Source organism: Loxodonta africana, chromosome 25, assembly GCF_030014295.1.
Source record: "Loxodonta africana isolate mLoxAfr1 chromosome 25, mLoxAfr1.hap2, whole genome shotgun sequence".
NCBI classification, from domain to species: domain Eukaryota; kingdom Metazoa; phylum Chordata; class Mammalia; order Proboscidea; family Elephantidae; genus Loxodonta; species Loxodonta africana.
In genome coordinates, this window is record NC_087366.1 from 22,958,848 (window position 1) to 22,973,921 (window position 15,074).

The 15,074-nt window shown below is 37.5% G+C and overlaps 1 protein-coding gene across 5 annotated transcripts in view; it reads right to left on the reverse strand.

The window, feature by feature from the left end:
- Nucleotides 1–1,698: 1,698 nt before the first annotated feature.
- The window catches only part of TOR1AIP1 (torsin 1A interacting protein 1), a 43,664-nt gene continuing 30,288 nt past the window's right edge, over nt 1,699–15,074 (reverse strand). For 3 of the 5 annotated variants that reach the window (XM_023549226.2, XM_010590980.3, XM_010590979.3), the window contains 5 exons: nt 13,943–13,987; nt 13,384–13,452; nt 10,894–10,938; nt 10,463–10,525; nt 1,699–4,668 (listed from right to left, as the gene is read on the reverse strand). In XM_023549226.2, the coding sequence (XP_023404994.1) occupies nt 3,887–4,668; nt 10,463–10,525; nt 10,894–10,938; nt 13,384–13,452; nt 13,943–13,987 (1,004 nt within the window). In that variant the 3' untranslated portion in view covers nt 1,699–3,886. The remainder of the gene's footprint in view (nt 4,669–10,462; nt 10,526–10,893; nt 10,939–13,383; nt 13,453–13,942; nt 13,988–15,074) is intronic. The other 2 variants (XM_003410863.4, XM_010590981.3) reach the window with 1 other exon arrangement.

The following is a 15,074-nucleotide window of genomic DNA, read 5'->3' on the forward strand; positions in this document are numbered from 1 at the left end:
TCAAATTGCAAACCTCACTGTGAAGACTCACCACCTTCCAGTCCTGTCAGAATTAACCTTCCCCTTGGGAACCTCTCACTAAAAATCTTTGCCTCCACCAGACAACGACCAGTTTTCCCTTCTACCACTTGGGCCATAGGCACACATAGTCCCTTTCTTTTTCTTTATTCATGTTGTTGTGTGCTGTTGCGTAGATGTCCAACTCATAGTGACCTTATAGTAAAGAGCAGAACTGCCCCATAAGGGTTTCCTAGGCTATAATCTTTATGGGAGCAGATTGCCAAGTCGTTTCTCCCGTGGAGCTGCTGGTGGGTTCAAACCACCAGCTTTCTTCATTAGCAACTGAGTGCTTAACCACTGTACCACGTGTACATTAAAAAGATACTCCCCAGCTCTCAAGAGGCATATGGTAATGGAGTGTGCTAACTGCTGTGACAGGGATAATATAGAGTAAATGAGAGCATAAGGGTGGAGCACCTAAACCAGTATTTGGAAGAAGGGTATTAGGGAAGATTTCAAGTATGTTCTGCTTAAAAACTAAGGCCTTAAGAACAAGTAAGGAAACCCTGGTGGCGTAGTGGTTAAGTGCCTATAGCTGCTAATCAAGAGGTCAGCAGTTCAAATCCACCAGGCTCTCCTTGGAAACTCTATGGGGCAGTTCTGTGCTGTCCTATAGGGTCGCTATGAGTCGGAATTGACTCGATAGCAGTGGGTGTGTTTTTTAAGAACAAGTAAGAGTTAGCAGAACATGAGATTGGGGTAAACAGAAGGGCAAAAATGAAGTCTTCCAGAAGTGCCTAAAAATATGCAAAAGACAAGAACACAAGGCATTTAAGTAATTTTTAGGATTCATTATGCTTGAAGTATAGAGCATGAGGGATTTTTTCCCTGTTTATGCTCAGGTGATAGCCTATATTATTCCCCCCCCCACCCCCACCCCCGGTCCAGAAGGGCCCTCAAGCACATGGGAACGTCTCTGAATCCAAGAGAGAAAGGCATTCAAGGCAGGAGTTGCCTCTTCTTCCAGTCAGTGGCAACCTTCCCAGTTTGGCTTTCTGGGTTCAGTATGCACATATTCGCCCCAGGTGGCTAATGCCAGTAAAGTCTTTTCCTTATGGAAAGATCCCACCTCCTCATACCACAAGAGTTTACTCTATAATCTTGATAATGACAGTATAGCAGAATAGTCCGTAATTTTTATACATTCAATGAGAACTGTTCCCTTACACTGACATCATAAAGGCTACTTTCTGAAGGTCCAAGATCACAGGGAAACTGGACTTCATAACTTTAGGTATTAACTAAATGACATGAATTATGCAAACCCTTTCATCTCCACAGTTCTCTTCATAAAATGAAAACCAAGTTTACTTACCATCTTTGAGGGTATGAGGTTTAGAAAACTTCCTTAAAGATAAGAAAGTCATTAAAAGAAGGGAAGCAAATTACATTTCTAAAAATTTGTTAAGATCAGTATTGTACTATGGGGTTTTTCCTGGGCCACAGTTGCTCCCCAGAGTCACAATATGCCAAGATTCTAGAGGCCCTAGTTTCTACTTTCAAGCTGGCAATTTACTAAAATTTTCCTTCTGAAAGGATTACGATACTGTGAATAGAAAATAGAATGATGTTTTGGCCAGCAACCATCTAAAATACAGATGCTCCTGAGTATGCATTCTCAGTTGGGGCAAAAATTGGTTGGGGAGGGGCAGAAACACTTAACTGTGTATTTACGGCACAAATACATATACGGTTCATAGACATACAGTATATGTGTAGTAGTAAAATTTCATGGGGGAGTTATTAGAAGAATATATCTAAAATGGCTCTCTAAAAAAAAAAAATCAAATCCAGTGCTGTCCAGTCAATTCTGACTCATAGCGACCCTACAGGACAGATTAGAACTGCCCCGTAGAGATTCCAAGAAGCGCCTGGCAGATTTGAACTGCCAACCCTTTGGTTAGCAGTCGTAGCACTTAACCACTACGCCACCAGGGTTTCCACAATGGCTCTCTAGGAGGTGATAATGAAATAAAGTTTGAGAAACATTGCTCTAGAGATTTTTCTGCCAAGTCTCTCATGTCTGAAGTGTATAAAATTCACTATTAAGTAAGCATGGAAATATCTAAATAAACTATTTTAGTAATAATTCAAAATCCCTGGATGAAACAGAAAATCATGGCTATTCCATTTTTAGCCAGTATACTTGTGAATGGTTCCAATTCTTCGGCCTTTGTTACTCCTAGCAGAAGTCATGAAAATTGCTCATGTGTAAACACTTGAATTAAAAAAAAAAAAAGGCAGCTTATGAATATTAAATTTACAACACATACAGAGAGTACAAACCAAGAAGCCAAATTTATTTAAATTACTAAAATAGCTTTTAAAGTCATTTACAGATTGGTGGCTAGATTTATTTTTCCTGAAAGATATAATTAATATGTTACTTTAAAATTATTTTGGTCAATGAAACATGTAATAAAAACTTAGTTTTCCCATGTTTGTAAAAAATAAGTTTTAAAACTCCTGTTTTAGAATCCTCTATAAAATAAATCAGATGCTCTGACTTTTGACAGGAACAAATTATAATAAGGGGTAAAAACATATGAATGCTAATAGTCCTAGGGGAAAGAAACTGGACCACTCTCTACTTACAGGTGGTGGGACCCTTAAGAGGTAAACGATGAAGCCAATGACTGGCTCTATACTCTAAAAACAATATTTTCATTTAAAGGTTTGTGGGGGAAAAAAAAGAGGTGTATCCAAATTCTAAGATTCTAAGAAAGCCAAAGGAGTTGACTGATGAGAAAGCTCAGTTATAGATGCAAAGTTACAACTGAAATATTATAGTAGTACAGAAATGTATTTTAACATTCTTCATATGTGATAAAGTTCATTTTCCTTTTGACTGGAGGCACTCAATTAAATTTATCATGTGCATAGTAAATCTTTTTATCTGCTATAGAGCATCATTAAAGGACTTAACTACAACGAGTAGACATGAAGAAAACTAAATCCTTCTCCAATAACTCAGGAAAGCTAATTTAACAAATGGCTTACTAATTCCTGAAATTATCTTTCCTTATTCAAAAGCTTCAGGGTATGTCCAAATAAACTGAATTTGCCCACCCTTATGAGTCAAATGAGCAAGTACACTAAGCCTCATGATACACATGCTTCAAAAATCCTTGGGAAAACCAAGAGTTTCTTAAAGGACATGTAAAAAAAACAAGTCCCAACACAATTCACTGAGATAACAGAGTTCATATACCTGTGTCTAAGTCTCAGTGGCTTACTGTAACATCTTAAAAGACCTTTTTCTTATCTTCCCACAATTTCTCTCTCTTCCCTTGCCCTCCTTCTCCCTCACCAGCCAAAAACAAAGAAAAAAAGTCTAAACAGCCAGATGACTGCTCATTACTTCTGTTCCTATAAGCAGCGGCTTACTAAAGAACTCATACCTAAATGTTGTAAAAAGGAACAAGATGGGAAACCACCCACAGTTGCGTTTAGGAAGCTGCCTTACTAATAACTCAATAAACTTTATGAAAAATCCCAGTTAAAGAATCTGGAAGATTCATAGGAAAGGAGCTTAATCCCTCCCACTGGCCATGCCCTATCCATAATGTTTCAGCCCAGAATCTAAAAACGGCCTCTACGGGAGGCTATCCTTAACACAGCTCTTGGCTGAAATAGAGAAACGATTCTCTCCAGTAACAGATAATTAGGTGGAATAAATGATTTAGATGTTCCATGTTTATATAAGAACTTAACTTCCTTTAAAAAGAAACTAGCTCTTTCAAAAAAGAGCTCTGAATCCTGTCTCTGGTTAGAAAGTCTGAAATATTCTCAGAACTTGAGACATGATTTTCTCTTCTCTCACCCCTTATAAACAGAAGCCCCCTTTCAAGGCATTTTCAGGCTGCACAGGCAGGACTAAGTGAGAAATTCGGCTCCAGAGCCCACTCAACTTGTCTGAGTCCATATGATTATAGGAGTCAGGTGTGTCAGAGCTGGTGAACTTGACTCTGAGGAAATCCCTCACTTTTTCTTCAATTTCCTTTAGGCCTAGAGTGGTTTCAAGCGTCTCATCTTCCAACAGGACAGTCAGGACTAAGGCTACATCTTTGAAGGCTGCATTCTCATGGTCACAATACTTGTAGAAGATCAAAGTAGAGCCGGCAGGCAGTGACTCGAAGCGGTGCACCACAGCTGCATTCTGGCCATTTCTGAACCCATTGCTCAGCTCCTGGTCCACCTCTAGTTTGACAGTATCACTGTCTTGAGCAGCTTTGCCTGTCCCATCAATCCGGATGGCACGGACACTACGGAAGGAAGAATAGGCATCGGCAATTTGTTCACTCAGACACTTCAGTACTTCTTCAGCATCTCGGGCAGCAGTAAGCAGCAAGATGGCAGGCTGAGGCCGAGGAATGGAGCTATTAAGATGTTTTTCCAGGAATGTGAGGCTCCTTTTCCACAGCTTCTCATCTTGACCTCGGTACTTATTCATAAGTTGTTTCATCTGGTTCTGGAACTCTTGAACGGCAGTGGTTTCTACCTCAGGATTACGACTGGACCAAAAAATCCCAATGGCAATAACAGCTATCAGTAGAAACAGCCAACGCCACGGCATAAAACCTGTAGTTTTGGGTTGTCCAGTCACTTCTGTTCAGAAGGAAAGAAAGGACAGATATGAATACCATTTTCTTAGATTCAAGTGAGAGTCACCTTTAAACTAATATTAATCTTTATAAGTATCAGGTAAAAGAGAAGGAATTTAAAGAAGAGAGCTTCAAGAAAATCTCACACCATAGGCTTTAAGTTATGTGTATAACTATGCATATGTCTATTTAGAAATAAAAGTGCATTCTTCAATGCAAAAATTGTAAGTCTTAGATAAAAATAATTTAAAACACATTAAATGGTATAAGCAAGTCCAAAATAATACAGTTTATAAAACATAACTATTACCGCTACTACTACAGAGTTGGGAAATAAACAGTATTAAAAGACATTTTATAAAATATTTTTCAATATACTGTTTGATTGTTATGAGAGGGGGAAGGGTGGGCAGATGGGAGAGGGGTATTCACTAATTAGACAGTAGATAAGAACTACTTTAGGTGAAGGGAAAGACAACACACAATACAAGAGAGGTTAGCACAACTGGACTAAACCAAAAGCAAAGGAGTTTCCTGAATAAACCGAATGCTTCAAAGGCCAGCGTAGCAGGGGACCATGGTTTCAGTGGACATCTAAGTCAACTGGCATAATAAAATCTATGAAGAAAACATTCTGCATCCCACTTTGGAGAGTGGCGTCTGAGGTCTTAAATGCTAGCAAGAGGCCATCTAAGAGACCATCAATTGGTCTCAACCCACGTGGACCAAAGGAGAATGAAGAACACCAATGACACAAGGTAATTATGAGCCCAAGAGACAGAAAGGGCCACATAAACCAGAGACTACATCAGCCTGAGACCAGAAGAGCTATGATGCCTGGCTACAACCGATAACTGCCCTGACAGGGAACACAACAGAAAACCCCTGAGGGAGCAGGAGAGCAGTGGGATGCAGACCCCAAATTCTCGTAAAAAGACCAGACTTAATGGTCTGACTGAGCCTAGAAGGACCCCGGTGGTCATGGCCCCCAGGCCTTCTGTTGGCCCAGAACAGGAACCATTTCCGAAGCCAACTCTTCACACAGGGATTGGACTACATAATGGGATGGCGAGGGATGCTGGTGACGAGTGAGTTTCTTGGGTCGGGTGGACACATGAGACTATGTTGGCATCTCCTGTCTGGAGGGGAGATGAGAGGGTAGAGGGGGTTAGAAGCTGATGAAATGGACATGAAAAGAGAGAGTGGAGGAAGGGAGCGGGCTGTCTCATTAGGGGGAGAGGAATTGGGAGTATGTAGCAAGGTATATATAAATTTTTGTGTGAGAGACTGACTTGATTTGTAAACTTTCACTTAAAGCACAACTTAAAAAAATTTTTTTTCAGTATAGAATATCAGCAGTTTACATGACTAATTATCCAAGGTGGAATGTTTCTGAAGTATATAAAGGCATAAAGAAAGGGATGTAATGTAAGTGATATCTTCCATATACTCTAACAGCTAGCCGCCCCTTTAAATTACTTGCACTGATGACTATCTTTCTGCAACATGCCAGGTTAACACTATTAACCTTTTTTTGCAATGCATGTCTAATTATTACTGGCAATAATAATAATATCAGTTTATACTTATCTGGTGCTTTTCAGCTTATAAAGCACTTTTTCATAAACCAGTTCATTTAACCAGTCAATAGTATTATAGGAACAGTAACACTTTTATACCTTCTATTTATTGACTGCTTTGGGCTAGTAATTATACTAGAGACCTTGTAGAGTGACAGTTCTCAAAGTATGGTCTGTGGACTCCATGGGGTGCCTCAAGACCCTCTCAGGGCACAAGTCTTTCACCTTCTTGGTTAAATTTATTCCTAGGTATTTTATTCTTTTAGATGTTATTTTAGATGCCTGTGAGAGGGACAGTTGGTGTCAGAATTGATAAAAAGGTTGGAGAGAGGAGGTATATTTGACCTCTGCCTCACAGGAGTCAGCCTTGGGCTACTGATATTGACAATGATCCCTCCCCCTTGTGAAGTTACAGGAGGATCCCACCCCCACGCCGTTTTTACAGTTTTGTTTCCTTAATTTCCTTTCCAGATTGCTTGTTGCTGATGTATAGAAAAACTCAACTGATTTTTGTATGTCTATCTTGTAGATCAACGGAACTGAATTGAGAGTTCAGAAATAAACCTGTACATATACGATCAATCGATTTTCAACAAGGGTACTAAGTCCATCCAATGGGGAAAGAATAATCTAATAAACAGTGCTAGGACAACTGGATTTCCACAAGCAAAAGAATGAACTTGAACTCATACCTCATACCATATATGAAAACCAACTCAAAATAGGTTAAAGACCTAAATGTAAGACCGAAACCATAAAGCTTTTACAAGAAAAACATAAGAGTAACGCTTCAGGACCTAGTTTTTAACAACGGGTTCTTAGATATGATATTGAAAGCATGAGTAACAAAAGACAAAATAGATAAATCACACTTCATCAAAATTAAAAACTTCTGTTCATCAGAGGACTTTATCAACAAAGTGAAGATACAGTCAACAGAATGGGAAAAAAAATTTTGGGAACCATGTATCTGATAAGGATTTAATATTCAGAATATATAACTATCATTTAACAAAGAGACAAACCAATCAAAAAATGGATGAGGGACTTGAATAGACATTTCACCAAAGAAATACAAATGGCCAAAACATGAAAAGATGTTCAATGTCATTAGTTATTAAGAAATGCAAATCAAAACCACAATGAAATATCACTTCATACCCACTAAGATGGTTATGATAACAAAAACAAAAGCAGAAAACGAGTGTTAGCAAGAATGTGGAAAAACTGGAATCCTCACCCATTGCTGGTGGGAACTTAAAATGGTACAGCTGCTATAGAAAACAGTTTGGCAGTTCCTCAAAAAGCTAAACAAAGCTTTACCATATGATCCAGCAATTCCACTCTTAGGTATATGCTCAAAAGAACTGAAAGCTGGAATGCAAACAGGTACTTATACAACAATGTTCACTACAGCAGTATTCACAATAGCCAAAAAGTAGAAACAGCCTAAATGTCCATCAACAGAAGAATGAATAAATAAAATGTGGTACATGCTTACAATGGAGTATTACTCAGTCACAAGAGAAATGAAAGCCTTATACATGCTGCAACATAGATGAACCTTAAAAGCATTCTGCTGAGCACAACAGGTCAATCACCAAAGGACAAATACTGTATGTACCCACTTACATGAAGTACCTAGAGTAGGCAAATGTTTAGAGACCAAAGTTTATTAGTGGTTACCAGGGGTGGGCAGGAGGGAGGAGGGAAGGGGAAGTCATTGCTTAGGAGACACTGAGCTTCTGTTAAGTGACGGAGAAATTTGGAAATGGATAGTGGTAATGGCTGAACAACATGATGAACATAATGTCACTGAACTGTACATGTAAACAATGTTGAAATGGCAAATTTTTGTTACGTATATATTTATAATAATTAAAATAATAATAATAAAAAAAAGACCATTTCAGGAGGGTCCATGAGAAAACTATCCTCATAATACAAGGTATTTCTGATTTTTTTCACTGTGTTGACATTCGCACTGAAATGCAAAAACAACAGTGGGAAAAACTGATGATACCTTAGCACGAATTGGAAACCCTGGTGGCACAGTCATTAAGTGCTATGGCTGCTAACCAAAAGTTCGAATCCACCAGGTGCTCCTTAGAAACTCTGTGAGGCAGTTCTACTCTGTCCTGTAGGGTCCCTACGAGTCGGAACTGACTCCATGGCAGTGGGTTTGGTTTTTTGGTTTTAGCCAAACGGTACTAGTATAGTCAGTGTATGCTTCACCTTCACGCATTTACGGTGGAAAAAAAGGCCAGTTTCACTTAGGACTGCCCTTCATGAGGCAGTTAAAATAAATTATTCATTTTATGAAATCTCAGCCCTTAAGTATAAATCTGTTGTGGATTGAACTGTGTCCCCCATAAAAGATATGCTGAACATCTAACCCCTGTACAGATGCATGTGTCCTTGTTTGGGGAAGTGGGGTTTTTCTTTGTAAATATTACAGTTAATGAGGTAATATAGGGGTTGGGTGGGTCCTAATCCTAATCCCTTCTGAGTAGCATTTTATAAAAGAGGAGGGCAGAGATGGAAAGAGAGGAACACATGCAAGGCGGGCGAGAGCATGTGAGGGTCAGTCTAAAAGCCAAGAAATGCTAGGGCTACAAGTGACAAGGAAGGACCTTCCCCTAGAGCCAGCGGAAAGTGGTAGAGACAGAGCATAGCCGTCCTGAAGCCCCAACTTCAAACGTCCAGCCTCCAGACTAAAAAAAAAGAAATTTCTGTTCGCTGTTCTTTAAAGCCACCCATTATATGGTATTTTGTTATAGCAGCCCCAGGAGATTAAAACAATATCTTTTTAACATTCTATGTGAAGAAATGGAAAGAACATATAAAGTACTTCTGCTACATACCCCACTACAATGTTTGTCTCAGGAAAAGAACTTTACGCAACTGAGCTGAGCGCTAAACTAGCTTTTTTTCATGGAACATCGTTTTTACTTAGAAAAACAAGTGACAAGCTATGGTTATTCAGACTTACATATTTGGCAGGTATTCTCCTTACTTCTAGGAAAACAACTAACAATATTTATTACCAATTATAAATTCAAGCTTTCAAATGAAAATTAGAATGTGGGAAATATTTAATCTGTCATTATGCACTTGACAGCTCCCACTACTTAAAGATTTTTTTTCTCTTGAGATTGGTGGTAACATTGACAAATGTCATCTTTTGATAATTTATTACGAATTTAGAAGATCTGCATAACTTATAGAATGAATATTTTCAAATGATACAATGCATTGATGTTTTACTCAAAGTACAAGAGAGACCAATGGATTTTAATGTAATAGAGTACAAAAAGGTCATTAATATGGTTTCAGATTTCACATTTGAAATAACATTTAAGAAACTATCACTTGTTGAGTTTGGGTAATATCAAAGGAATAGCCACAAATATTTGAAAAGGCTATTAAAATTCTATATATCTTGTGAAGCTAGATTTTCTGTAGCTACTTCGACCAAAACAATATTATAATAGATTGAATGCAAAACACATATGAGAATCCAGCTCCATGTTATTAAGCTAGGCATTAAAGAGATTAGAAAAAAAGCAAAGCAACTGGTGGCTCTTCTTACCAAATTATTTTAAAATAAATTAATAAATAGTTAAAAATTTTCTCAACTTTAATTTCTAGATTAAAAAAAAAAAAGATGAATATAGATAGGTATAATCCATTAAAAAAAAAAGCTCTTTGGGGTCCTTAATAATTTTACTACTGTAAAGGGGTATTGGGATCAAAAAGTTTGAGACTCACTGTTAGTTTATTTCCCCTTTAGTAGTAATTCAAGGTGATGAAGAGGCCTAGAGAATTAAAGAAACTTACCCCAAGACTATACAGCAGGTAGAAGGCTCTATGTAATTCAAACGCAGGTTTGTAGACTCCAAACCTCTGATAATTCCATTATATTATGCTATGTGCTGCCTTTCCTGATTCAGCAGGGTTCCATAGGTTAACAGTATTACTAGCTTTACTTACTCATTAACCACTACTTTTGGTCCTATAGACAATAAAGTGAAGGGGAAAACCAGATGTTGTTTCATATAGTTTGTCCTCAAAGAAGTAAAACTGTTAGTAAAATATACTTTTTTCTTCTGAAGTGCTTAATTTAAAAAGTATTTTGCCATCAAAAAATATTAAAAACAAATATGGACCACCGATTTTAGAGACTTCACTTAATACAAACTGAAAAGACAAACTTACGACGGCTGGAGATTGACGGAGACTGGTTTCCAAGTGCTGATTTCTGAACATGAGTGTTGTCATCTAATGACAGGAGTTAAAAAAAAAAAAGACTTATCAATTTATGTTTCATGATTTGAGTATTTACTTCTAATAAAGAAAATACAAATTCTACCAAGAGGAAAGAAAGCAGAGATCAGCCGGAAACAAGAAAAAGCAGAATATCCAATTACTCATTTGACTGAAAGCTCCCTGAGACACAAGACCTTTTTTTTTAATAATAACTCACAGCATGTGGTAGTGTGGTACAAACATAAACTTAATACATTAATTTGTGAGAAAGCCTTGAAGCACTGGTCATAATCATTTAACAGGATTGGTGAAACTGCTGGGACAAAGTCAAGAGGACAAAGCAAATAAGCACAACTATTACAAAAGGAAACATATTATACCATCTGAAAAACTGCCATATATTGAGCTCTTGCCTGGTGAAGATGCTGTAAAGGAGGGGAAAAGGATTATGGATTACTAAACTATATAGATGACGTGTTTAATATGAAGCCCAATCTTAACCCTCACTATTTTCTACCCCAAATGATTCAAGTATATCTTCTGAGGCTTCTGACCATTTCAAATATTAGTATTTTTTAAATTATATTAAAAAACCTTTTACCATTTCTGTAAATAGACAAGAATTTCTGTTTTAGGTTTGAAGCTAAAATGACAGATCTCAAAAATAATCTTCTCATGACTCCATCAACTCTCTACTTCCATCATTACCTTAGAAAATAAAATTAAAACCATCTTAACCCGTCCCTCCCTGCCCCATCCTTCCTGGCATGGCAGCAGGTTGTAACATTTAAGAGAGAGGAAAGAGAGGGGCTATCAGCTGCCTGAAGTATGATTAACTTCTGTGTATTTAAATGACCTTTCTGGAGTTTATCAACAGCTTCATTTCAGAAATACTGGGCTAAACTGGGGGAATCAAATTAGCACTGCTAAGATACAGAAATAGCTTCATTTTGGTCATATGACCAAAAAACCTCAAAAATGACATCAACCCTAACACTGAGAGGCATATTTTTTAATTACTAGTTTAGACTAGGAAACATCATTTAGAAGTCTTCTAAGTTAGGTCACCAAAGTTACGGCTAAATTACTTAAAAAAAAAAAAATTGTTTATCCTACCTCACTCCGTGGTTACAAACATCAAATGACAAAAAAAAAATATATATATATATATGCTGTGAAGTGTTATTTTATGATGATGTTAATGATAACAGCTAAGTAATACTTATTATGTGACATATGCAGTATTTATGTAAGTCATAGAGCACAAAAACATAGTAGCGTATATACACTGCTGAGGCAGGACACTGTCTAAAAGGTAATATCTATCCCTCTTATTAAAAACATTATTACAGATGGTAACATAAATTCCTAAAAAAAAAATCTTTTTATAAGGTAAAGCTTAAGTTTTCACAGTCTGGAGGGTACAGCAGTAATTATAAAAGCCAGGAGTAGAGAGCACAGAACGTTCACAGTTATAATTACTGGTAATTATTATACCATATATTGGTAACTGTAAGTGAGCCTTAATAATTATGTGGTACTTAGACTTTAAAAAATTGCAGTCACATATACATAAAATCAGAGCCCTGGTGGCACAGTGGTTAAGAGCTTGGCTGCTAACCAAAAGGTCAGCAGTTTGAATCCACCAGCTGCTCCCTGGAAACCCTAGGGGGCAGTTCTATGCTGTCCTATAAGGTTGCTATGAATCAGAATTGACTCAACAGCAATGAGCATACATAAAATCACTTCAGTCTCAAAACAACCTAGTCACAGGCACTATTTTTTTTAATAATATTTTATTGTGTTTCGGGTGTACATAGATATTTTTTTCTTTCATTTTTTCCCCTAAATTTTATCTATTTTGTTGTTGAGAACATATACAGCAAAACATACACCAATTCAACAGTTTCTACATGTACAATTTAGTGACACTGATCACATTCTTCAAGTTGTACAACCTTTATCACCCTCCTTTTCTGAGTTGTTCCCTCCTGCTAACATAAATTCATTGCCCCCTAAGGTTCCTATCTGATTTTTGGAGTGGCTGTTGTCAATATGATCCCATATAGACAGTTCTTAAAAGAGCATAATGCTCAAGGCAGACTGTTTTTACTAGCTAAGCTACACTATTGTTTGGTTTATAGGCACTATTTTTTCTACAAATTGAGGTTCACAAAGGTTAAGTGACTTTCCCGAGATCATCCAACTAATAAGTGGAAGAACTAGGACTGAAACCCAAGAGCTCTAACTCCAAACTCTGTCCTCTTTTCTCTATCCCACCTTTGAGACACGTTCTAATGCATGTGTACTAATGAGTCATAATGAGCTATTTATATAAATAGCTCCTATTACTTGGAGTAGCTTTGCATACCCATATTTTAAGTATTAAAAGCTGACAGCCACAAATTATATCATGTTGAGGTTTAGGGTGGATTAAACGTCACAGAATTTAAGAAATACTATAAACTGATGTGATGAAACAATCATAATTTGAATTCAGTGCCTGTGGGTTTGGGGTTTTATATAAACAAAGTCTGTTAAAAACAAAAAGTAGGTATTGCCAAAAGAAAAGAATTTCATTATCCTATATGATTGTATTGCTGCTAGAATTGACAGCATATCAAATCTAGACCCATCAACCACTGGTTTTCTCATACCACTACCTACATTTCATAAACAATCCATCTCCTAACAGTCCAAGCAAATAAAAATTACTAAATTAGTAATCACTGCTATCCTTTATTAATGAAATCACAACCTAAATGCTTACCATGACGAACCAAATACTTTGATATGTTAGATAATCAAGAAAAACACAGCAAATAAACTTAGAAATTATTTCAATAAAAGGAAGAGATTTATCTACTTACTTTGCATCCTACTCCTAATTCTTGGGGTTTGTTCGACCCATTCCTGAAGGTTTTTTTGATATCCTGAACCTGAAGCAAATACATATGTCAAAATATCACTTCACACACTTCAAAACTTTATACCATACTCTATAAATTTAACAGAGAGGCAGAATAATGCAGGGAAGGAAAACAACAAAAGCAACAGGTTCAGAAGGAAAAGTTAATTTCAAAGGACCAAACCTGTGAGGATGAACTACTTCCTAGAGCAAAGCAGGCAGCATCTAAATACTGCCTGCAAGATAATATTATGTAGCAGTCCTTTGCTTTGGTCTATGAGAATGACTGAGTCCAAGAACACTTCATCAGGTTTCAATGTGATTTAAAAAGTTAACCATTTACTCTTTAAAATAAATTACTACCAGTAATTTAGATCACAGCATATATGGTATCAGTGTGTGGTGGACTAAGAGGCTAAGAGAGTAATATGACTAAAAATCTTACTAGAACATTTTGTTGGCAGAATAAGGCAGGATTTGAATTGACTGCCTGAGAAAAGAGCAGGCAACCAACCACTTACTCAGCACTGAAGGTTGCTTATCATGAGCTGTTGTGAAGTCTCGACCTGAAATAGACAACAGGGATGAAGCCACAGAATAATTGGAATTAAAAACAAAAAAGGTATAAACATTTTGTATGTTTATTCATAAGTACTCTAAACCAAAGAACTCAAACTTTTTCTTTTAAATTTTTATTGTGCTTTAAGTGACAGTTTACAAACCAAGTCAGTCTCTTATACAAAAACTTATATATACATCATGCTGTATACTCATAGGGTCGCTGCGTCGAAATTGACTCGAGGGCACTGGGTTTTGGTTTATATACTCCTAGTTGCTCTCCCTCTAATTAGACAGTACACTCCTTCCCCCCACTCTCTCTTCTTGTGTCCATTCGGCCAGTTTCTGACCCCCTCTGCCCTCTCATCTCTCCTCCAGACAGGAGCTGCCCACATAGTCTCATGTGTCTGCTTGATCCAAGAAACTCATTCTTCACCAGCATCACTTTCTATCCCATAGTCCAGTCCAATTCCTGTCTGAAGAGTTGGCTTTGGGAAGGCTTTGGGAATGGTTCCTGTATTGGGCTAAAAGAAGGTCTGGGGACCATGTCCTCCAGGGTCCTTCTAGTCTCAGTTAGACCATTAAGTCTCGTCTTTTTACAAGAATTTGAAGTCTGCATTCCACTGCTCTCCTGCTCCCTCAGGGGTTCTCTGTTGTGTTCCCCGTCAGGGGAGTCATTGGTTGTAGCTGGGCACCATCTAGTTCTTCTGGTTTCAGGCTAACGTAGTCTCTGGTTTACGTGGCCCTTTCTGTCTCTTGGGCTCATAATTATGTTGTGTCTTTGGTGTTCTTTATTTTCCTTTGCTCCAAGTGGGGTGAGACCAATTGATGCATCTTAGATGGCCGCTTGCTAGCATTTAAGACCCCAGACACCACTCTCCAAAGTGGGATGCAGAATGTTTTCTTAATAGATTTTATTAAACTGACTTAGATGTCCCCTGAAACCATGGTCCCCAAACCCCCGCCACTACTATACTGCCCTTCGAAGCATTCAGTTTATTCAGGAGACTTCTTTGCTTTGAACTCAAACCTTTTTATCTTTCACCAGTTCAAAACATACATATAATTTTTCCTTTTCCAAACTTCAAAATGTTC